The sequence below is a fragment of the Pavona decussata genome, unplaced genomic scaffold (assembly GCF_977016875.1).
Source record: "Pavona decussata unplaced genomic scaffold, jaPavDecu1.1 SCAFFOLD_107, whole genome shotgun sequence".
Lineage (NCBI taxonomy): Eukaryota > Metazoa > Cnidaria > Anthozoa > Scleractinia > Agariciidae > Pavona > Pavona decussata.
Genome location: NW_028145521.1, coordinates 1,229,071 through 1,252,619, shown reverse-complemented (window position 1 = coordinate 1,252,619; position 23,549 = coordinate 1,229,071). Strand labels below are relative to the sequence as shown.

The window sequence follows — 23,549 nt, the reverse complement described above, 5'->3', positions numbered from 1 at the left end:
GCCGTCGCCTTCCACGGAATTTTACGCCTGTACTCACTTTTCTCAGCGATGCCTCTGCGGAGGAGAGAGACCCAATACCGCTTGCACTCAAAGGTTATCGACCCACCAGTTATTAACTAGTACAGATTAGTAAAGTGCGTTCGAACGCTAGTGAAGTAATATTTTTTTTTATAGAAAAGCGCATGACATCCAGAATAAAGCGAGTCAACCCGCGGGACTTCACTTAGCCAGCGGGATTCAAAGCTTTCGCATGAAATCGAGGCGAGTGGTCAGCCAGTCCACTATGGCGCCCAAACCCTGAAATCGTACAGCATTCAGAAAGAAGCAACACGAACAGTATGCGTTCTTCTAACGCCGAACGCAATTATTACACGCTCTCTAGTAACACGAGCTTGGGCTCGGATATCGGATGTTGACACAAACAAATACAAACGAACCCGCAAAACAAAAAAAGGACAAATGTTACCGTTAGAGATAAACTGCAGCGGGAAATAGTCCGCACTCAAAAAACAAAAATGAAAAACGATCATAGGCAGGAATGGTTCCATAAATCGTGCAAAGCACTAGCCTTGTAACACGCTAATAACAATCTGATATTTAATAATTAAAAAAGTATCCCTGTTGAACAAACATATAAAAAACAGAAATGAAAATAACTGAAAATAAATCTACGTAAATCAGCGCGAAACTACTCGTCAATTATAAGTTTGATTACATTCATTTGATATAATAATAATGTGAACATGTCATATTATTCCACTCTCTAATTCCGCGTGTTTTAACTTACCTTAATCTTCCCGCTGCTAGTCGAGTATTCGTTTTTCCACACGCACTGTTTCCAATTTGTTTGTGGCACTCCACTTGCTGGACTTCCTTTCCCACTTTCTCCTTTATCTCCTTTGTCCCCTTTTCTTCCTTGAGTTCCCATCACTCCCCGCTCTCCTTTCATTCCCGTCATTCCTGGTAGCCCGCTCTTCCCTCGAGGTCCTTCGCTACCCTTGTCCCCTTTTAGACCCATCATTCCTTGAGCGCCCTTGATACCAATATGTCCCTTCGCTCCTTCTCTTCCCTGTGGCCCTTGCGACCCTGGGACACCTGGCATTCCCGGCATGCCGTTGGATCCTGGTATGCCTGGGAAACCATGGCCAATCATGGCTTTCTAGGATTAAAGCAAAGCGTTCATAAGATAACAGCACGGAGAACAAGATAGTGAGACCAAAAATAAAGAATCGTAAGTGCTATTAGGATCTGTCAAACCTCGACCAGTGCGAGCTTTCCACAGTTATGCCTATCTTAATATTTGATCAAATGCCACTTAACTTTGTGACTTTTTCGGAAAAATCTCTGTACAAAATCTGGTGTGGTGGGTAAGTGTACATTGAACGTTGACATGGCAACCAAATCTCGACAGACACGTTTCAAAATTCAGAATTGGATCATTCCTGAATATTCCAATATGGTTGATCCAATCATGACTTCAAAGGAAACCTCTTTGGACAAACTATCAACAGTATAGTAAAGGGCCAATTCTTATTCCCTCTCTATTGTCATTTTGTAATGAAATCTTCCTGACAAGTAAAATTGCCTTCTGTGGAAACACACAATTAATTGAAACAAAACCTCTGATCTTTCCAGGAACCTGACTATACATCGACGGTTAGAAACGAACGGAAGCGGAAAAAGTAGCTTTATAGAGGTTTTCCTTTTGCCGCCAATCTAATTAGCACGCTAGATGGTCCTAAAATCGACTAACCATAAGATCAATATGTCTTGATGTGCGCGTGCATCGTCCGATTCTCTAAGGTAGAGATTTAGAGCTTATGTTTTTGCCTGCTAATTTTCTACATCATATTTCTGATTACTAGATGCAGATGTAAGAGACGGTTCCTTTCTTGCTAGATGATAAATAAAGTCATTCTTTATCCTCCCTACGTCCGGAAAGGTAAGTGCGATTTTGATGTTGCTTATAACGTTTATAGAATTTATCAGGATTCGCGATTTCGTGACCTGAGCAACGCTGATGCATTTATGTGTTGATCATCAGCTTACGTTTTTCATGGAGTATGTAGAAAATCTTAGAATCAGAGTCAGCTAAATGTATTTATAAAGTGCCTTTTATGTTGATATTGTCGCGTAACTATGTCAGTATTTCAGATAGAAACGAAATCAATACAGGATAAATTAAAATCAAATTGGCTGGCAATCAATGTTCACCACTCTGAGTGCAACAAAACTGTCAAAGACAAATGCTAAATTTTTACAGTTTTATTATGTAAAGGAAAAAGATAGCGTTAGGTCACATGTTCTTCTGAGTGCATTGTCTTTGCCTCGTGAGCGAACTCTGACCTATCAGAATACTCTTTACAGTGAGATTTTGAACACGGCGCCGGTTCTTTTCTCGGGTGTGTCGCCCGTCTCATAAGGACAAGCAAACGGGTGTGTCACCTTCGCTTTGCCGTGTGTAATACTCGGTGTATTTGGTTTTCCACTGTCAGCAACCTCTTCTTTTTAAAAGTGGCTAGGAGTCTTGTTGCGATCACGGAAAATTTTACTGGATTATTTCGGTTGTTAAGGTATGCGGCTCGCCATCATGGAGGGAAGCTGCGAAAGATGAAGCAACTTGCACGGCTGGAAATTTTACTCCGTGAGCAACCTTTGATAATGTTCTGTCATTAAGTAGAATTTGAAACACAATCTTAGTTGGCATTTGTTTGTCACATCACAGGCTGAAATCTAGTTGCTGGTGGCCGCACAGAAGCAAATCTTGTAGGAAAGCCAATCGTTTAGGCGTGAACAATTAATTTAGTAATTTATATTGCGCAAATTCTTTGTGAACTGATACTCAAATGGCAAATTACAGTTCAGCAAATACTAAATAGAATATTACAATTTCTAACTAATGAAGTTATCAGAAAAGTGCAACTTAATCAATCAATTAAGTTAATTAGTTAATTGATGCTGGATGTCATCCAAGTGAAAAGATGAGACATAGGGCTTAACCGACCTAAGCTTTTTAAAATTGACTGACTCAGCACTAGTAATTGATAACAGCAACGAATTCCACAGCTTACGTGCTACTAATGCACGTAAGAGAACGACCACCAAAGGTGGTCATAAATTTAAACAAACTAATGTTAGAAATACATGCACGCTCTTCCTCAATGGATTTAGAGACTGTTTAGAGAATATTTACGCTTTCATGAACTGTCTAGGTTTCCAGAAGCTATTTTGAGCGTACTGTGATGTTCTCAAGGCGAGAAATTACCGGTTAAACCAGTTTTTGTCAGGTTTTGATTCTAGAAAGTTCTGCCACGTTACATAAGCAAATGTGTATTGTTCACTTTCTCTCTCTGTCTTTGAATAAACGTTACGTGTATCGAGTGCTGGATTCGTTTTGTTGTGTTTTCTGACTGTTGGCGCTTCGGTGAGCGAAACTTTTCAACAACTAATTCACAGAAACTACAGACCTGACCACAGTCATGAGTTTCTTCCTTTTGAAATTACCTTATTATTCTCAGCTAATTTCCCCTCAGCCGGTTGGAAGCTAAGTCACTCTAAACTGGGAGTTTCCCTTAATAAGACGCCTGCTGTGTTTGGCAAGTTATTTTGTAAGTGTGTATATTTTCGTGATTCGCCTTAAAAAGAGGACCGAGGGTTAAATACTAGTTTGCAGGCTTTTATGATAATAAAATCAAGGTCTCGTCCCAAGGTATTAACAAATTGAAAATTGAAAATTTCACAAACGCTTTTATACAGGTTGTCAACATTCTTCCGTGTAAATTTGCTGTGTTATATTTGGAAACATCCAATTTATTTTCTACTACATAAAGCAGGACATAAAGCGAGACGACATTCACGTAATTATGTTCCTCATTTGGTTTCTTGTCGTCAATCTCTTTTTATCGGAGCACAAGCAGTTTTTTTTTTCTAATATCTTCAAGGAACTAAATTAGTGGTCATCAGGATTAATATGTCTCTGTTTAAAATGATAACGTTCTGAAATCAGCTCTATCACTGTAAACAAATTGATATTATAATGTAGAACACAAGTGTTAAAAAGTTTGCTTATGTAGCAAATAATAATACAAAGCGCCATAATTTAATAACTCAGAGAAGGAGCCAGACCTTCAGCATTTTACGACGCCTACTTAATTAGCTTCCAGGGAATCAAGCATTCTAATAGCTCTCGATAAATCTTATGGAAATGCTTAAAAGAACACTTGCCAGCTGCAGAGACCTGAGAGGGTAACAAATTCTAATTATGCGGTAATCTCTTCAAGAAACTAATTTTAAGTATGTACAAACAGTTCCTGATTATGTGGTGATTTCTTCAATAAACTAATTTTATTTGTTAATCAGTGATGAGTGCGATTAAGATGGCTCTGTCAATGAAGATAACCTTATGAACCAGGCTCAATTGTAGGCAACAGATGTAAAATAAATTTTAAGGCTTCCAGATGCGCAGCTGCAACGTTGGGAAATCGAAATGAATAATTGAGACCTGCACCACTCCTGCCATTTCAATGACGGAAAAATGGCGCGTTTTGCTTTACGTGCGAATTCATTTTGGGGAGGCAGTTATTTTTTCTTATTTATTCTGTACAACTAATACCCAAGCATTATAATTATAGATTTTGAGAATCAGCCAAACAGCCAAAGATTCATCATTTCCGGACACCTTAGGAAACACAAGCTGTTTCCAATTATGTTCTCATCTGTTCAATAAATCAATTTTAGCAGGTCAATGGGCCAGCGCGATTAATGGAAATGGCTTAATGAACATAGATAACCTTATAAGCTTGGCTCAATCCCAGGAAACACGATGACTTAAGAATGTAAAATATGTGTTAAAGCTTCCTAGGACCCAGCAAACAGTAATATAGTTTGAGATAGCAGCCAAAGATTCAGTATTCCTCGACGCCTACTAAATAATTATCTCTAAGAAAACCGGGCAATCTAGCAGCTCTCGTAAAGTTTCTTTTGTAGATAATCTTAGTAAAATCCATTAGTTTTCAGTTATGTGTTAATTTAAGTCAATGGTCAGTGCGATTGATGTGGCTCTGTGAACGGAAATGACCTTATGAACCTCAGGCTTTGTCGCGGTAAGCTGATTAACTTGAAAAAAACAAATTAAACAAACATTATATAAACTGATAAATTTGTTAACCAGACAAACATTCCGCAACATTAAACAAGGATTATAAATAAATTTGTTAAGCAGACAAACGTTCAACATTACTGGGACCTCTCTTACATCTAAGTAAATGTTAAGGAGGATAATAGCTAATTGGGAAACCTTAGTAAACAGGTAGGTTTCCAATTATGTCGCAATCTCCAGTTCTGAAAGATGGCTCCGACAACGAAGATAACCTTTTGAACTTAGCTTTATCTCAGGAAACTGCTTGACTGAAAAATGTAAACTATGTGCTTAAGTTTCAGATGGAAGGTCTGCGCAGTCTGCGCAGTTAGCAAATAGCATAAAATGAAGTTTGAGAAGCACTCAAAGTTTAAGCATTTCGCGACGCCTTAACTTAACATTCAGGAAAATTGGCCAAACAACGAAAAAAGTAAAAGAGGCTGATTTTGTATTATCACATTTTAGTTTGAGTGGCTTGAAAGTACATTACATTTTTTTATCAGGTACTTGGAAAGCACAATCTGTAGAAAGCATCTTTAGCATTGCAGAAATCTAGCATTGTAGCGTCTTCTCTGTACACGCAGAAAACAAGTCTTATTCCTACTGTAAAACGAGTTTTAATTTCTTCCGCATTTACCGTTTCGCTTGTGAAATAGTGTTTACCGTACTAATTAGAATGGGCTCGTCTTCCCTTTAAACTTCAGGTGCAAAAAAAAGTATAGTCTTGCATGGCACGCAATTATCAGTAGATCCCTCAGCATAACTTACATTTTAAGTCAATAGTTCGCGATCGCAGTTTAACCTACGAACTCTGACACAATTCTAGCAGCTTAACACTAGTTGAGATTTACCTCGTAGAAACGAGGAAATAGTGATATTTAAGATTATCTGACTGGAATGTTAATATTTGTGAGGATCACAATACTTTTCTGAGAAAACAAATGCCCGTGTTTGATATCCTAAGATCAACTGCAAACTAGCTTTGTTGTTTCCAATTTACTTAGTCTGAAATAAGAAGACGGCTGACATTTCAGACTACGATTTACTGAGCGCCCTGAATTTTAGATCCCAACCAAAATTTCAAACTAGTCTTTGAGCGGTTCGACCGCCCCGTTGCAATCAAATAAGAAAACCGTAATACCCATGTACTCACCTCACACAAGTCTTTCGAAGCGGCCGTTTCCTGTTGTTGAGGTTTTGTAGTGGTGCAGTGTGAGCCCACTGATAAACAGAGAACCAACAAAGCTACAGAGTACCTTGCCATGATCAGAAAAGCACAAGAACTTTTCCTCTGCTGTGATGATTGAAGGAAGCTGGGTGTGTTCTCACCTAAGGGTAAGGGTAAGTCTTTTGTTGATGTTTTTTTTTAGTGAACCGGTGCCAGACAAAATATTGATTTACCATCCATTGACGCACATGTTTCATATCAGCGCACAACAGGACCCAAGGGCTCTGTGCCAGGGAAAGTGGAGTGGCCTGTAATGCTCTAATATCAAGGACCAAAACCAAGAAAGAGGAAACTTTTCTCTGTGAGGTATAACAAATTACGTATGGACAAGCATCTATTAAAAGGACTCAACAAGGAGATTTGTACATCTGAGTCACTCGTCCCTCCCTGCGGATATCCATCTCAGCTCAGCAGTCTGCTGCACTGAGTCCCTTTCTTGGTTCAGGGCTACTCGTTATAAGACTAAACACGCAGGCTTGCATAAAAAAATCAATCTCCGCGTGGAACGCGACCTTGTCTGTTCTTCCCGCTTTACAGAAGTGGAACCCCCCATAAAATGAACTGCTTTGTAACGAAGTTCCTGGTATAACGAACTACATTTTTCAGCCCAGCAAAATTTACAGTGAAGTGTGGAACGAATCTCCGATTTAAAGTGGATTGTTTACAGTTCCCTATTTCCCCGGTCAAAGTAGAGATCGCGAAGACCGCCAAAACTTTAACTGAGGGGGTCCCTCGGGTTGAATAGCGTGGGGGAGGCGAGGCGTATAAATTAAATAAGCTTTCTCTACTAACTCAGGACCCCCTCGATAGGTTTGGTGCCCTTCCATGGTGGTACATGTCATATTAATTCCAGCAAATACGATTTTTACAATGACACAGGGTTATAACAGACTGTAAAATGCCTAAATGTAAGGAAATTCGAGAGAACGAAATCCCCGTTATAACGAACACAACCCAGAACCACTAACTTCTACCATGCAAAATTTACTCTGCTATAACGTAAAAATGTCATCAATGACTGATGGTGAACGGGAAACAAATCAACAGAGAAAAATCCAGCTCATCGTATGCTGCAAGAGGACATCATGATGACATATGCGCTGCTGCCAATTCCATCTCCCTAAAAGATGAAACGTGACGCAGCTTGTTATTCAGGCATATCGTTTTCGCTTTCCTTCTTAGTCAAAACGAGACGCAATATAACGTCGATTTTGGTCGTCTCTAATCTCGTACCCCGATCTCAGTCGTCGGTTCGAGAATGTCGAAATGTGAGATCTGGGTACGAGATTAGGTCGTCTCCCCACAAATCTGTTACAACGGGATTTGGAGCCAATTATCATAAACATATATTCCCAGTCCCTTGGTACTTCGTTGTATGGGGAATCCACTTCACGAGCGGAAAATGGGACTGCTAGTCACCTACTAGGTCATTTACATACTCTTATATTTTCGCTGTTTCCTTGATATGCTATATAACATGGGGCTATTTGTGCTTTTCCTTGACAATTTTTTGTTTCACCGGAGCACCTCTAGCCTCCCACGCAGTCGTTTTTAGGGGAATCGTATTTCCTCCTCCCCACAAACGCCTGCTTACCCAAGCGCCACATTCCTTTCCGCCGCTAAGCCAATCACAGTGAACCTTCTAAAATCTGGAAGGTTGACCTTGACCTCAGAACGCCTCTCTCGGGAACAGTGAAAAACATCACAACGGAGACAGAACTTGACCGAGCTTACGTGAGCTTTTAGCACCGTGTGCCCTACGTTCAAAATTTCTCGTGTAAATGCCTATCAACTGACTGCAATAAAAAAATTCATAACGGGAAATAGCGATATTTTCGTAAATTTGCCGACTGGTTACGCAAAGTCGCTTTAATATTTATCAAGCTTTGCCTTCAATCTTGTCGACCTTGTCGATGTGGAGGAAACCGAAATATTACCCGATATGTCGGTAAACTTTAAAGATTTTGCAGTTGAAACTCGCTTTGTTGTTGCAATTTGTTTGGGGTCATGTGTGACATTTTCCACAAGGACCACAAGTTGATCGGCTCTTTGTTGTTTAACTTTCCGTTTAATAGTCTTTAATGGACTGATAAATACTGCAGATCTCCCCTTGATACCTTCCACATTCTTCTTTGCTTTCTCGAATCGAGTTAGTCTGTCGTAGCACTTCGTACAAACAAACAAATCTGCTCCAGAGTTTCCGCACCCGTAAGAGGCGATATCTTCACCGATTGTCAACTCGATCAGGCGGGGAAGACCGATTACACTTTTCCGAAGATTTTGACTCTCCCAGCAGTGTCAAAACGTTGCACAAGAAGCGCTTGTATTCACATTCGATATTTGTTTTGGTGTTTCAGCCATGACCAGCCATTCCAGTAGCGAAAAAGTATATATATATATTCCAACTTAACTCCCGCATCTCTCAAGACTGTATTAAACAGAGACTGTAGACACTGTACAAAGCTCGCGGGAAACGGAAGCGACCATTGTAACCAGCAATTTGATTTGATGTCATTAAACAATACCTCGATGGTAATTGGCTAGGGTGCTTGGGGAGTAAAACAATGGGAAAGGAATTTAGCGCTTGGGTAAGCAGGCGTTTGTGGGGAGGAGGTAATACGAGTCCCCTAAAAACGACTGCGTGGGAGGCTAGAGCACCTCAGACCGTCTTCAATGAGCCTGAAATAATAATAATAATAATAATAATAATAATAATAATAATAATAATAATAATAATAATAATGATAATAATAATAATAATGATAATGATAATAATAATAATAATAATAATAATAATAATAATGATGATGGTGATGATAATAATAATGATGATGATGATGATGATGATAATAATAATAATAATAATAATAATAATAATAATAATAATAATAATAATAATAATAATAATAATGAAATAATAAGAATAGTCCTCATTTCGGGCCATCTATAGCTACAGGTACAGGATGTAGAATCAAAGTACTTTAACCTCATAAAGAGCGAGGGGAAGTGGCTTCACCTCCCACCGACTTTAAACGTTTAGATTTTTTTTCTCAATACCGTACTTTCTCGATTAAACGCCCCCGGCGTTTATTTAAACTTGCCCTCAGGGACCCGGCGTTTAATCGGGGTCTGGCGTTTATTAATGAAGTAAAATTTTCATCATTTTTTAAGTTGATTTATTATTTCACATTCTTTGAGACCCCTTTCGCAGTTTCTCAAGGCGGGGCGATTTCTCCCCTGGACCCAACCTGACAGACCTGAGAGTGCCTCAGTCATTACAACAGGAACGTGAGCATTGCTATATATTTTCAAGTTTGTTTTTTTGTACAGCATACATCGCAGTTAATGTTACCACAGAGTTGTTTGTTAAGCATTTATTAAGGTAACAAAAGCAGGATACCGTACAGTACGTGTCATAGCAGTGCTTTTCTTGTGAATATCTGCACTTGTTGGCTCGACGCAAATAAACGCCGGTACCTCGAACAAACGCCCCCGGCGTTTATTTAAAAATTAGCTGTTTTGACCAGGCGTTTAAACGAGGCCAGCATGTAATCGGGGTCCGGCGTTTAATCGAGAAAATACGGTATTTGAGGAAGTGCCATAAAACTTTCAGAAATAAATTGAAGCTGGTTAGTCATTATTGTGATCATGACTCATTATTTCTTGAATTTAATGTTACCATGGACACATTTGTTGACAAGTAGGTATTTCAGAAATAATTGAAATCTTTCTACTTTTTAATGAAAGAAAAATAACAAACAAACAAACAAAAAGCTGGCCTTGTTTTTATACATTAACTTTAATTTCTGTTTGTAGCACAAAAATAATGACAACTTATCCGCGGTTGACTTATTTACACAACTCTGTTTGATTTTCTTTTGCTTTAGGGCAGGAAAAAGCTTCGGCGACATTTAAATTAACTTTTCCTTCTGCTAGAACGCTTGTCCTTGTGTTTAAGATAAAACCCTCCTCTTTGGTTCCTGTCTTTCATTGTTTGAAGTTGTCTCTATTTACGTAGCTGTTTTGTTAATGCTTTCGGGTGCTAGAAATTAATTACCTCTCAATTTACATAAAAAAAAACCCCTTGGTCTTCGGCTCTGCGAATTAAATGAAATTTTACGAGATCAAAACGGCTCGGTATTTCGATTCTTTCAACTCCAAACTCTAAACTTCCTCAAGCTATTAAGGGACAAACAACAGGACATAAAGTTCAGCTGGTGCTCACTCACTGCTTCAGAAGTTCTAACACCTTCTACTGCATAAACAGGACGACAGCAACATACTGCTTAGTTGCTTTCATTTGAATGGTCAGACTTGAGGATTTCATTTAGTGTCTCAAAAGTTAGAAGCACCTTGCACATCATACTGATAAACAGCACCACAGGAAAGTCCTGCTCAGTAACTTTTAGTTCAGTGAACGGTGACTATTCAGGATTTGACTGACAAACTCAATGGTAGAGTCACATCAGAACTGCACTTGGCTCAGGGGCCCTTAATTGCTTGCTCCGAATGAAACCAGCATAAAGTCAACTTAGTAATCCTGCTTAATACTCTCATGCAGAGAAGACGTCCGTCGAAACATCGTGTGCGAAAAAATGAGCGAAATATTAGCAAATTGGACAAACGATAGTGCCACGAACGCTTCGTCTCAGGAGGTGGACTTGTCCTTAGGAAACTTCGTGTTTTTGTGGACTATAACTTACTATGTTCTGATTGGCTGCGAAGTCTTTCTCAATCTTCTCGTCATCTGCGTTATGTCACGAAGCCGAAAGATACGGACAAGTATTTGAAGTTTTCTGTTCTTTCATTTATCGTTGACTCATGTTCTTTATCATGTGGGAGTACCATTGTTGAGAATATGCGGATTGGAGAATTCGCCACAGTCATCATGCAAAGCCTTCGTGTTTATAGAACTTTCATCTGCCGCTGCATTTTTCAGCAGTTAGCCATTGCTTGGGATCGACACAGAAACATTTCAAAACCTTTTAAGAGTCTTGCGCCTCAGTATTTGAAAACGTTACTTTTCATCACGGCTTTTCTTATCCTTAAATTACGTACATGTCGGTAACTTCCATTGGAAAAGAAGCAAGACTGGAGACATTCACGGAGCTGTTGCTAAGTGTAAAGCAAGATCGATTCGGTTGATGGTCATGGCGCTCCTTGTCTTTGCCGTATGCTGGGCCTTATATTTTATTGTGGATTTGCTCCGAGTGTACGGTGTTCTTGACAATCTTTCTGGCGAAAAACCAACCTTATGTTACAAATCTTGTGTTTCATAGCGCAGGCATCAAGCTCGTGTTTAAATCCCAATATGGCTTTAAAAGCCCTGAATTTCGTAAAAACTGTGTTAAATTTTGTTGCTGCTGTTTATCAAGTTGCTCTTGTTATCATTATCGTGGAAATCGAGTGCAACTTGTTATTTAAAGTAGTCTTAAACTCCGTTCACTGCCTATATAAGCTACTCTTGAAACTTTGAACATCAACAAAAAATACTGTTTCAAAAAAGATCCAGCTAAAAGAGGTCTTTTCATGTGGATTCAAAATGGAAATTTCCAGTCTGTAAACATTTCTAAAGATTATTTATAAACAAATCAAACAACTCAAATCTCTGCAAGGCTGATCGGACTGCGTAGAAACCTTAACACGACAGCGAGATGATAGGGTTCAAACCGAGAACCAACAGAATGCGGCAACCAAAGGCAGCTGTTTCGAACTGGTTGGCTCTCGTCAGTCCGGTGAAGCACAGCAACTAGAGTTGATCAACCAACGCGAGTTTAGTGGTCTACCAAATGCACGTGGTAGTGATGTCGGATGGGCCCAAATATAGACATGTGTTAAGTTTACTAAGCAGTCCGATCAGCCTTGCAGAAATTTGAATCATTTATATTTTTGATCTTTTACAGATCCTGCGTATATCTGCAGCATTTTCATTTGCGCTCCCTTCTTATTGTTTACAAACAAACTAAACCTATATAAACGGGAGATTTTGATAACTATGTTTACACAGTTGTTTCCCGGTGTCAGGAACCTCTCACTCAATCAGAAAATCGTTTCCCTTAGACGCATAAAGTTAACTATAGTTACTATAGTGACTACATTTCGCGGATCAATCGCCTTTTGCGTTAAATTTTCGCTGGAATTTCAACTCCTATCCGTAATAAGGGGATGTCTATACTATAATAGAGAGGCCGTAACAGTCGAATTTATACTAGAACTGGGACTTTATTTGTTTTTATTTCGGTCAGTTACTTAGAAAGCTCGGTTTTCTAAAATAATTGCTATGATGTCAGGTATTTTTTTCTGTTAGTTAATGACAATTATTCCCCGAGCGCGCGTTGGATATGAGATGATAGTGAGGCCAACGACACACGCAGCGCCGCGTTGGTTAGGAGGGGTATCGAATGGTCTGCGAGCATTCGCGAGCATGCGAGCGCTGTGGTTTTTATTGCGAGCACGAGCAGTGATCAAATTTGTCAGTGCGAGCAGCTAGCATTTTAGAAAAAACAACTTGTAAGCAGCGAGCACCTCGTAATTTTTCCTTTAGTAGCAATTTTTTTTTCATTTCGCACGTTGTTGTTGTTGTTTTTTTTTTTATTGGAATACGCCCTGTAGTCTGAGTGACACCTCCATAATGCACAACACTTTTACATCTCAAGGATGGCATTTGCTAACTTATGTTTTTTTCGTGTACTTTCAGCTAACCTTGACAGCCAGATTCATAGGAGTTCACGCAGAGATAGATTTATTTCTGTACCAAAAAACCTACAAAGCAGGAGCGTGCGAACAATTACGAAAATTTGGCTAAATTTTGCGAACAAATCGAGCAAAGTCCAAATTTTGCGAGCACGAGATAATTTCAATGGACCATTCGATAGTCCTGCTAAACTATAATCGATCTTATTGAACAAACGCAAGTAGAGTAATTGTTTAATGAAGAACAACTAACAAATATTGCTTGGTCTTTCTGATTTCGCTTTTCAAGAACAACCAGAAAATAATTTAATGCTCGCTATTTCTCGGCATGGTATAATGGCTAATATACCATAGCCGCTAAGCCAATCAAATCCCTAAAATTGCATTATCCAAAGATCCATAGCCAGTTTTTCATAATAACAGTTATTTAACTACATTCGTTACCATTAAAATGTAATGCATCATTGAATAATGTAATCCCAGAGTTTTTATTGGCGTAAAAGGGCATAGAATATCAGCTATTATTCAAAACTGGATCATTGTTTGAGGCAATTCAAAGGAATTGATTGGCTTAGCGGACATGGTATATGAGCCATTTTAACATGCCCAAGAAATAGAGACCATTGAATTGTCTTCTGTTGTTTTTTATTTTTTTTTTTATTTTTGGAAAAGTGAATCAGGATTTAGCAATAATTTTCATTGTTTTTAATAAAACAATTATTGCTCTCACGCTTGTTGGATATGAGACGATTATAGCCGACTTGCGCTACGCGCCTCCTTCCCTATCTATGATCTCATATATCCAACGCCTGCGCGTGGAATAATTGTTAATTACACGTATTACTATCTAATAAAAAAAGATGATAGTATTACATTGCCAGCTTCCTTTATTCTTTACAAATTATCCAATATGAATTCCTTTAATGCAGCTTGTTGCAGACAACAGTTTTACTGACCAACTGAAGATTACTTTTACCACTGAGAACACTAGTTTAACAAGAATAGTTTGAGCAGTTGTCCTTTAGGACTGGGGCCTAGAAACTTCTTCGATGATTATCCGGGACACTGAATTCCATCCAGTGTAAGCATCATTCACGGAATATCCACTACACTTTCCTACCCATAACTGCACTGTTACCGCGCCCTGTGGGATGTTCACACAGTAGCCCTCAAATGAACGGTGATGATGCAGATTGGGACTCCCTGATGGCCAACCGTTGTACACGACAGCTTCAATCGTCATTGGTCCATTGCATTCGTTACCATTAAACTTGAAAAACCAGCGGCTGCACTTAGTACCAAAGCCATAGACTCGTGTTTCCCTGGAATGAGACTTTCAGTGCTGCGTCAGACTGTAGCTTGTTAAAAGAGCAGTCCTGGAAAAAAAGATCCAGCAGCACATAATAAAGTTATCGCTCATGTCACTGGTTGACACAACACTTAAATTACAATAAAATTCAGTGTATCTGTGTTGTAATTCGAAAGGTTATTCCAGCAATTTTTTCCCCTCATTAAATCGTCAAATGGCTTCTCTTTGTTAAAAAAAAAAAATAAAAAAAAAATAAAAAAATAAATAAATAAATAAATAAATAAATAAAGAAGGAAATACTGAGGAAATTGAGCTGTTAAGGAGGCTCACAGCAGCTTTACTGGACTAAGGGGGGGAAGTTATGAAATTACAATCTGGCACAGAAAAAAAAGTTCTCCTCTCCTATGGTCAAAGTTAACTTTCTCATCGGTCTCCAAGCAACAACTATTACCATAGGAACGGTAGCCAATAGCCTCTCATTTTATACGTTGTCAATAATCTCGAAATTTAGTCAGACACTTTATGACGAAACTTTAGGGATTTAAACTACTACTCTACTTAACAATTAGACGGCAAGCTCGAGGTTTCTATCGGCTGATAGTTGGCGAGGGGCGAAGCCCCGAGCCAACTATCAAAGGCGATAGAAACCGAGAGCGAGCCGTCTAATTGTTTTAGCATACCTCAGTGATCGATCTATCAAGCAAAAAAATATTTTTATTTCATAAAGTTTGATACATTTGTGCAATGATGCATGCTAAATCGCGCGCGTTCTGACAAACTGGCGCATTTGCAAAGTTCATTCATCAAAGTTCATTCATCAATAAAAACAAAGCTACACAGTGATCGCGCCATACATTGCGCAGTCTCAGAAACTTGCAAACCGTAAAAGAAAAAATGATGTTGAGCTCAAACTAAGCTTGATTTCAAAGCCCTTTTCATAAATGAAATTCTGAAAAACAGTTCACGGCAAAGTACAATCGACTGAATAGTGAAATGGACCACTGAGGGTTCATCGGAAGTAGTTGTCGTTAACTATGGTCACTGTGCAGTTGTTAAACGTGTTTGGAAACGGCTGGTTAGTATAGCTGGTGCTTGTGTTTTGCTGATCAGATATCTGTCTGGACATCTGGCCTGCAGTAGCCGGTACAATAGCCCCGGTGCTTTCTTGTGGAGGTAGAGCCAGTTGAGTTTGGTTGCTGATCTGCTCAGCGGCTGGCGGCTTCCATGTACAAACGAACTTAGGATGCCTGACATCTTTTCCTTCTGCTCAAACGACGCTCGGGCACTGTATGATTCTATCGACATGTTTGACTTATGTCCAGTCACAGCTTTAATATGCCTTGCCTCGACATTACAATCTGACAGGACGGTAACCGAGGTAGCCCGGACACAATGGTTTGTTAAGTGAGGTACAATCCCGGCGGCTGTGCTCATCTGCTTCATCATGTTGGACAGTGTTTTTTCGCCTGCGGGTGAGTTGCAGTACCAAACGCTTTCTTCTTCGGGCTTGAATGATGGGCTGACATCTCTTGGACGCTGGAAGAGGCAGTCAAGAGCTGGATTAAGGTGGCTCAGGAAATTTTGCATGGTCTGTACGGGGCAACGTGGAGAACCACGAACCTCAAACATTTTGGCGTCTGCTTCGTCGGTGTTGTCATTTACGCCGCCTTGATGGTTTTTTGTCGATAAAACCGCTCCCGGAAACTCTCTTCGTAACTCAAAATATCGTCTACCCTGGGGTGTTTGGCGGAGGATAAACATCTTTGGAGTGAGGCTGCGTTGGTTTTCTCTTCCTCTCCTCCCGAAATACAGGTATGTGTAAAACCACGCGGTTTGCTGTAATTGTTTAGGATCTTTTGTATCCACATTTCCCAGTTAACATTTTTTAAAAAGCTTTTGCAATTGCTCGCTTGTGATGGGAGTTTTATGAACAACTGGACCAACTTTTCCCTCTTTCATCAGATTTTTACAGACTGCATTTAGCGTATCATTTGCCTTCTTAAATTCGTTATCACCGACGATAGACCACGGCTTGTTAATAGGTTCTTGCTTCAAATATCTATCAATGGCCGCTCGTATGGCTTTAAGTGAAGAAACTTTGAACGGTTCGCCATTTGTTTGTCTCACTGACACATAAAACCTCCGCAAACACGTGTTTAATTCGGCTTTGGTTTGTTGTTCAATGGGTGTTGTAATTTCTTTTTGGGTTGAAAACCAGTCTAAAACAAAACAAGAACCGCAATTGTTACTTTTCTTTGACAAGTTTGTTTTGTTTACTTACGAACTTAAGTAAGCTTACGCGTAATTTGTTGTTGGTTTCAAATAAAGCATTTTATTTCGGAAATTGTTCTGCACTTACCTTTAAAAATCTTTATTCCATACTTTGTAGCTTTCTTTGTTTTTTCTGGAATGGCACTTTGCAAAACGTTTTGTACGTCTTCTTCACAAACTTCACGAAAACGCGAAGTGGAAGCCATTTTCAACAGCTCCAGGTGCCGTCTATCGATCGATAGACGGCACCTGTGTAGCCAATCAGATTGCGCGTTTACGTGATAGTCGGTCACTGAGGTATGCTAATATGCAATAGTACCACACGAATGGAAACACGCGAGAGTCACTCCACTTTAAAAAAAAAAAGGATTGTCTACCGATATGGATAATTATCGCCCTATATCTGTCCTGCCCGTGGCGTCGAAATTACTGGAGCGGGCTGTTCACCATCAGTTGTACAGTTTCTGTAATGAACACAAGTTACTTAGTCCTTTTCAATGTGGGTTTAGATCAAATCAGTCTTCTGAATTTGCTGCCGCTGCCTTCTCTGATTTCGTCCGACGTGGTATGGATCAAGGTTTACTTACTGGCGCTGTGTTTATCGACTTGCGCATGGCGTTTGATTCTGTCGACCACGATCTATTGATAAACAAGCTAGAATCTTATGGACTTAAGAACATTGAACTGAATTGGTTCAAAAACTATTTGTTTGATTGCAAGCAAGTTGTTCGTATTGGCAAGGAGACCTCTGATTATTGCCCAATTACGTCAGGGGTTCCCCAAGGATCAATCTTAGGTCCCTTATCGTTGTTTTATTTATAAATGATCTCCCGAAGGTTTTAACTACATGTCAAACTTTGATGTATGCTAACGACGCGGTTATGTATTTTAGCGCTACCGATTCTCAAGTAATAGCGGACACCTTGAGAAACGAATTGGTACCGGTAAATAAATGGCTCATAGATAATAACTTGTTTATGCATGAGGGCAAAACGGAGTGTATGTTATTTGGCAATGGCCCCAGGCTAACACTTTCTACTTCTTTTTCTATAGCTATTGATGGAAAAGTACTTAATCACGTTTCTGAGTATAAATATCTTAGGGTTGTTCTCGCTGCGTCGCTTACGTGGAATGCGCACGTTGATTACTTGATCGGTAAGGTTAGGAAGCGATTAGCGATGTTAGGCCGAATTAGAAAAAAATATGTATACACAGCAGGTACCGTTTATACATCCTTTGTTCACCCTATTCTTGATTACTGTGATGCTGTGGGAGTGTTAACACTAATAAGTTGGTGAAGTTGCAGAGGCGCGCAGCACGTATCATTATGCGTCTGGGGAGCAGCGAAAAAGCGCTAAATTTGTTAGGTTACGTAACTCTGAAGAAAAGGCGTGAGAGCCATGTACTCAATCAGGTTAAGAAATGTTTAAGCAATCGCTGTCCACAGTTCTTTATGCACTATTTTAATTATAACAGAAGGACAAGGAGCAGTAATAAACTTAGACTCCCGTCTGTAATATAAGAATGTACGAAAAAATCCTTTTTTTATCATGGCTGTGTAATTTTTAATCAGAATTTTTAATCTGATTGAGATGACATTGTATAGCTATTTTTATTTGCATGTACTTAATTATCATTATTAAATCCACTCAATTTAGTTTATTATATAGGGCCTCTATAGATAGCAGCTTTTATCTTGTACAAAAACTGAAGGAGTTATCCTATTGAAATAAAGGTTTCTTATTTTATCTTACTCAATCTAGACAACTTGTAGGCGAAATTACAAACAAATCACGTCAAATCTGTAGGAGCGTCAGGTTTTCAAGTAAATAATGAATCACTGAGTTTCTACGAGGTGATTTTCTTTATTGCCGCACTTTTCACCAATATCACTGGCAAAATAAAACTTGACACTTTGTCTTTTCTGTTAGCCCTTTAAATACCAGGTGTGTGCTATTTTTTTTCAATGACTTTTTGGCAATAAATAGTCTAAGCCACTTAATTTCTCCAAAAATGGAGATGAAACAAAAATATCTGCGGTCTTAAGAAACTGTGGGCTCAGGCTAACTTGTCACGTGATGCAAGTGACGGTTGTTGTTTGTTTCGAGCGAGTGCACGAGCACGAATCTGGTAAATTCATCGCTTTATGAGTGTTTTTCGAGCCATTTTTAGTAATTATTTAGTAAGTTTATTTTGCCACACACAAATACAATGTAAACAAAAAAAACAAAAAAAAAAAAAAAATAGAAAAAGATAGATGTAACAATGGCGAGGAGACCTAAAGGAAACTATGAAGCTTATATTACTTAGGTCTCCTCAGTTATTATTTTACAAGATGAAATAAAAAAAGAAGATAAGATCACGGCGACGGATACAATTACAATTTCATACAATTACAATGTCAAACGGAAGGATATATTACGAAAAAAAGAGCTACAAGAAAATGAAAACTACTAATAGTTCTTATAGAAAAACGCCTTAAGTGCTTTCTTAAAGGAGATAGAGGAGGACGAGTTGACGATTTCGGTACACAAGGAGTTGTAAAATTTAGGTCCCTGGTAAAAAACGGAAAATTGTTTGACGTTAGTTCGACAAAGAGGCAAACAATATAAATGAGAGTTTCTTGTGTGATACGAATTAATTTCTTTCTGTAAGGTGAATTTACTGTCAAATTTTAAAGGAAGGGTACGGTTTTGGTAAGAGTACATGAATAAACCTAATTGAAATAGGTGTATGTCGTGAAATTTTAAAATACCAAGTTTTCTAAAGATTGGATCAGTATGTGCATAGAAATGAGTTTTAGCTATGGTTCTCACCACTCGTTTCTGAAGAATTTCAAGACGAACAAGGTTGTTAAATGATGTTAAATGAGATGCTCCAACTCCAAGAGAGGATGTTTAAAACTCTTCTGGATTCGCTTTTGAACAACTTTAACTCTCGACTTGATTCAGTGGTTGAATCTGTGGCTGATATAAAGACACGTCTAAACATCTGCCAGGAAGACACAAGCGAGTTTAAAGCCAGCCTTGAATTCTCACAGAAAGATATCGATGAACTAAAGCAGAAGATTGAAACTGAGGTTGAAGCAGATATCAATGATATTTATGATTGTATCGACTACCACATGGATAAACTAGAATACCTAGAGAACCAAAGTCGAAGGAACAACATCCGAATTGATGGCATACCAGAAGAAGAGAATGAATGGAGTTGGATTTTCATCTGCAGAAGCCCCCATTCTGGCATCATTAAGCTGGAATGTGGGTAGAGGCAAGCCTCTGAAAGAAAATAGAGTTGATAGGTGGTTTCATGCTGACTGAGTCGCCAAACATGCTGTGTAGCAGACATGGAGGTCCACGAGTGAAGTTGTCTCTCTGGCCGTTTTGTGGATGGATTCCAGGACCTACCAAGGCAATTTGGGCGAGTTTGGAGAAATAAAATATTCAATGGATTCGAAATTTTGCGCTATGGCCAAATTACCAAGAATTCTTTTCGGGCGTGAACGAGGCAACGTGAGATACGCAAGACTGGCTCTGATAAAATGGCTGAAGTACAGTGGAACCCCGTTAATACGACCTCCTTCGGGCCGTGAAAATGTGGACGTAATAACGGGGTGGTCGTATTAACGAAGTGGTCGTAAAGCGGGGTTCTACTGTATAGCCCTCGGAAAGCGTTGAGAGGAAAACTTCCAGTCAGATACCAATGTCTGATCTTGAGGTTTGCAGTAAATGCAGACTTTTCATTTTTGAACAAATTATTTGGATTAAAAATTGACGATAAATAAGTGTAATTTTTGGTGTTTTTATTTGGCCAAAAAATTAGCATTTTGGGCAGACTTGAGAAACATATATTTATGTAAATTGTACGTTTTACACGACTTCACGCAATCATAAATATTCACAGGATGTGAACAGCGGTGAAAGAGATACGGACAAACAAAATGAAACTCTTGTTCGAAGAAAGTAAATGACAACTGAAACTTGACCAAAATTCAGCCTTCTTATCTAACGCCGGTTTCGGTTCTTGAGCCTAAAACTTGCGTGAATATCGAACAGAATTCTTACCCTAACCGCTTGTAATTTAACAGAAAAATCCATGGAGGTATTTTCATGATATCTCGATTTATGCAAAGTAGGAACTTTTTCGTTCATTTGCTCTTTATTTTAACTGTTTTCAAACATAAATATCGTAAAATCGGAGACACCCATGAAGCTCAATACACATTTAAAATATATGTTTTCTACGAGGAAAGACCTTTTAACAGAAACTTGGACAAAGTGTCAAGTTTTATTTTGCCATAGATATTGGTGAAAATGCGGCAATAAAGCAAATCACCCCGTAGGTGAATTGATTCATTATTTACTTGAAAACGCTCTTACAGATTTGTTTCTAATTTCGCCTACAAGTTGTCTAGATTGAGTAATTTAAATCCCTAAAGTTTCGTTGCGAAAAGTTTGACTAGATTTCAAGATAATCGACAATGTTTCAAATGAGACGATGTGCGCTACCGTTGCTTGGAAACCGATGAGAAAATTAACTTTGATCATAGGTTGAAATGATGATGTAGTATGAGGGAGATGGAAGTTTATCTTCCATGCGAGATTACAATTTTAAAACTTCCACCTTAAGGCCAGAAAAAGTGCTGTGAGCTTCCTTAATGGTGCAAAATAACGATTTTCACCCTACGATCAAGTTTACGTCTGAGCACTGAACCACGTCTTTTGACCCAACAAGATGCCTATACTGGCAATTACGCGAGATGCTGGGGCCAATTCATTTATTCCAACTGTATTCTTCGCCGATTGATAAAACTATCCTTGCTAATGGAATATTTTGAGTCACGAAGATCGCGTTACGGTTGTTTCCCTTGTGTTACGCTACTAAGGGTCTCACCGGAAATTTCGCAAATTCCATTACGATAACGTAGGCTTCTCAATGACCTCTTTAAGTCTCCCATCGTGGTTCGGGACTGTCAAACAAAGCACGATTCCTTCGCCAGGAACTCTCCAATTTTCATTTTTTTAGATGTCGAGTGATTCTTAGAAGTTATTCTTTTGATTTACCGCTTCAAAATGGTGAAATTTCCGTTTGAAAACGGCACACTTGAGTCCACAACATGTTAACAATATGGCGCCACAATTTAATCCGGTTTTAATAAATAAATCAAATGATGCGTTGACGTCACACAGGTAGGGGTGAGTGGGTCCTCTCCCTCGCGATATAAGCGACAAGAATGGATTTTGATTGGCCTGCTTTTGTTAAAGACAATCAGAACAATACATCCCGAGTAGGAGAGGGGAAAGTTTAATGAATAAATTAATGTATAGATTTGTGGCTACTACGAAGAAAAAGAAAAAAAGAAAGAAAAGAAATCGACCCGTTTTTAGACACGGTGTGCCCCCTAAGGGCATCCCGCGTAATAATTTGTAACTCTGAACGTTTACATCTGGAGACATCACAATCCGGTACAAATGTTTCAGGGCATACCACCCAGTAGATAAATGCAAAAAGAGATATGGATTGAATGTTCAAACCACAGGGGTATTGGGTTACAAGAAGCCGTTTGTAATTTGATTTTTTATACGTTGTAAGACTTTGTTTGGGGAATAAAATATTGTCGATTCCGAACTTTAAATACTTGCCTCATTCCCCCAGCGGCCTCTCTGCCAGCTCCATTGTCCCGTGCGAGAACTCGAATTACTAAAGCACGATAAAGATAAAGATAATAAAAGAACATGCAATGAAGGTAGAGCTAAATTTTATTCTCAACAATTAATCCTATGTTGCTTATTTTAGCTCATTTGCGGTGACTATTCGCACTACATCAAAAGAATACATTTTTGTTAAGTCAACTGAGGTTCTTTTTCTACTACGGCGTATATCTACAATCCTGGCCAAAAATTCGCGGGACAGTACACAAAATAGCATTGCAAGTGAACATTTTTATTCTGCGTATCTTAAACAAGTCTCCTAAGTTTTTATTAAGCTGCCTTTGCAATTGTAATAAAGCCCCCCTTCCCCCAAACAATGTTGAGAGCAACTGGAATCATTCGGACCGTAGATAAACACAGCATCGTATCAACATTGCATGGGGGAGGGGAGGAGTGGGAACAGTTCGTGACGAATTTTGCAACTCGTCCCAGTATTTTTGGCTTACGGGAAAGGTGTGATAATGAAAGTTCCTTATGAGAACATGAGTGGTGATTTCTTCGCAATGTTCATACGCAGTCATTTCAACTTAGCGTTTGGACAAGCTGGGCCAAAACTGAATGGCAGAAGATTGTTTGTAATGGATAACGATCCCTCACAGCGAAGCAAGGTAGCCTCGAACGCTCTAAAGGATGTAGAAGCGGAACTATTAGAGATCCACGCACGCTCACCTGATGTGGACGTGTTTCACTTCCTCAAACGGTATTTAGAAGAAGAAGCAATAGCTCTCAGTATTACAACAGAATCTTTTGTAGAATTTAAACAAAGAGTGTTAAGAGCTTTTGATAACATTCCAGTAGAAGTCATAGATAATATCATTTCAAGTATGAAGAACAGAATAGAAGCAATCCTTGCATCTAAGGGCCATAGAACCAAGCATTAGTTAACAAAACTAAGTGAAGCAACACCTTTTCTTTAATTTTCAACGTTCAAACCTTTCATTTATTTCAACAAGATGTGAAATTGCTCTATCTGTCTATAAAAATCTGCTCATTTACTTTTATTAGTTACCGAATAACCATAAACGGTCTACATCCGTTACTTTAATTTCTCAAGTTTGTACGTGACACTAAGGTTCGTAAGTTACAACATGTCATGGATACAACATAACCCAAATACATGCTGTAAAAATTATGTACTTGTCACTAGCTTTGAAATAAGCCAAACTAACAATGGTACTTTATACAAAGCACGCTACACTT

At 38.9% G+C, this 23,549-nt stretch overlaps 2 protein-coding genes across 2 annotated transcripts in view; both read right to left on the bottom strand.

Moving 5' to 3' along the window:
* Positions 1-237: 237 nt before the first annotated feature.
* Positions 238-23,549, bottom strand: part of LOC146471041 (uncharacterized) — a 56,492-nt gene continuing 33,180 nt past the window's right edge. The window contains exons 2-4 of the mRNA XM_085121353.1: positions 6,291-6,426; positions 788-1,159; positions 238-297 (exon numbers count right to left, since the gene is read on the bottom strand). Of these exons, the coding sequence (XP_084977479.1) occupies positions 238-297; positions 788-1,159; positions 6,291-6,401 (543 nt within the window). The 5' untranslated portion in view covers positions 6,402-6,426. The remainder of the gene's footprint in view (positions 298-787; positions 1,160-6,290; positions 6,427-23,549) is intronic.
* LOC146471043 (uncharacterized protein KIAA1958-like) lies at positions 14,929-16,950 on the bottom strand. Its single transcript, XM_085121331.1, has 2 exons — positions 16,727-16,950; positions 14,929-16,586 (listed from the first exon to the last, which is right to left on the bottom strand). Exons 1-2 carry the CDS (start codon positions 16,842-16,844, stop codon positions 16,243-16,245), a joined length of 462 nt encoding a protein of 153 aa, XP_084977457.1. The 5' UTR covers positions 16,845-16,950; the 3' UTR covers positions 14,929-16,242.

Excerpts from the sequence above, each read along its gene's own strand:
- LOC146471043 (XM_085121331.1), bottom strand. The coding sequence starts at position 16,844 with ATGGCTTCCACTTCGCGTTTTCGTGAAGTTTGTGAAGAAGACGTACAA. Across the intron at positions 16,587-16,726 it reads TGGAATAAAGATTTTTAAAG|ACTGGTTTTCAACCCAAAAA; the intron begins GTAAGTGCAGAA and ends GTTTTGTTTTAG.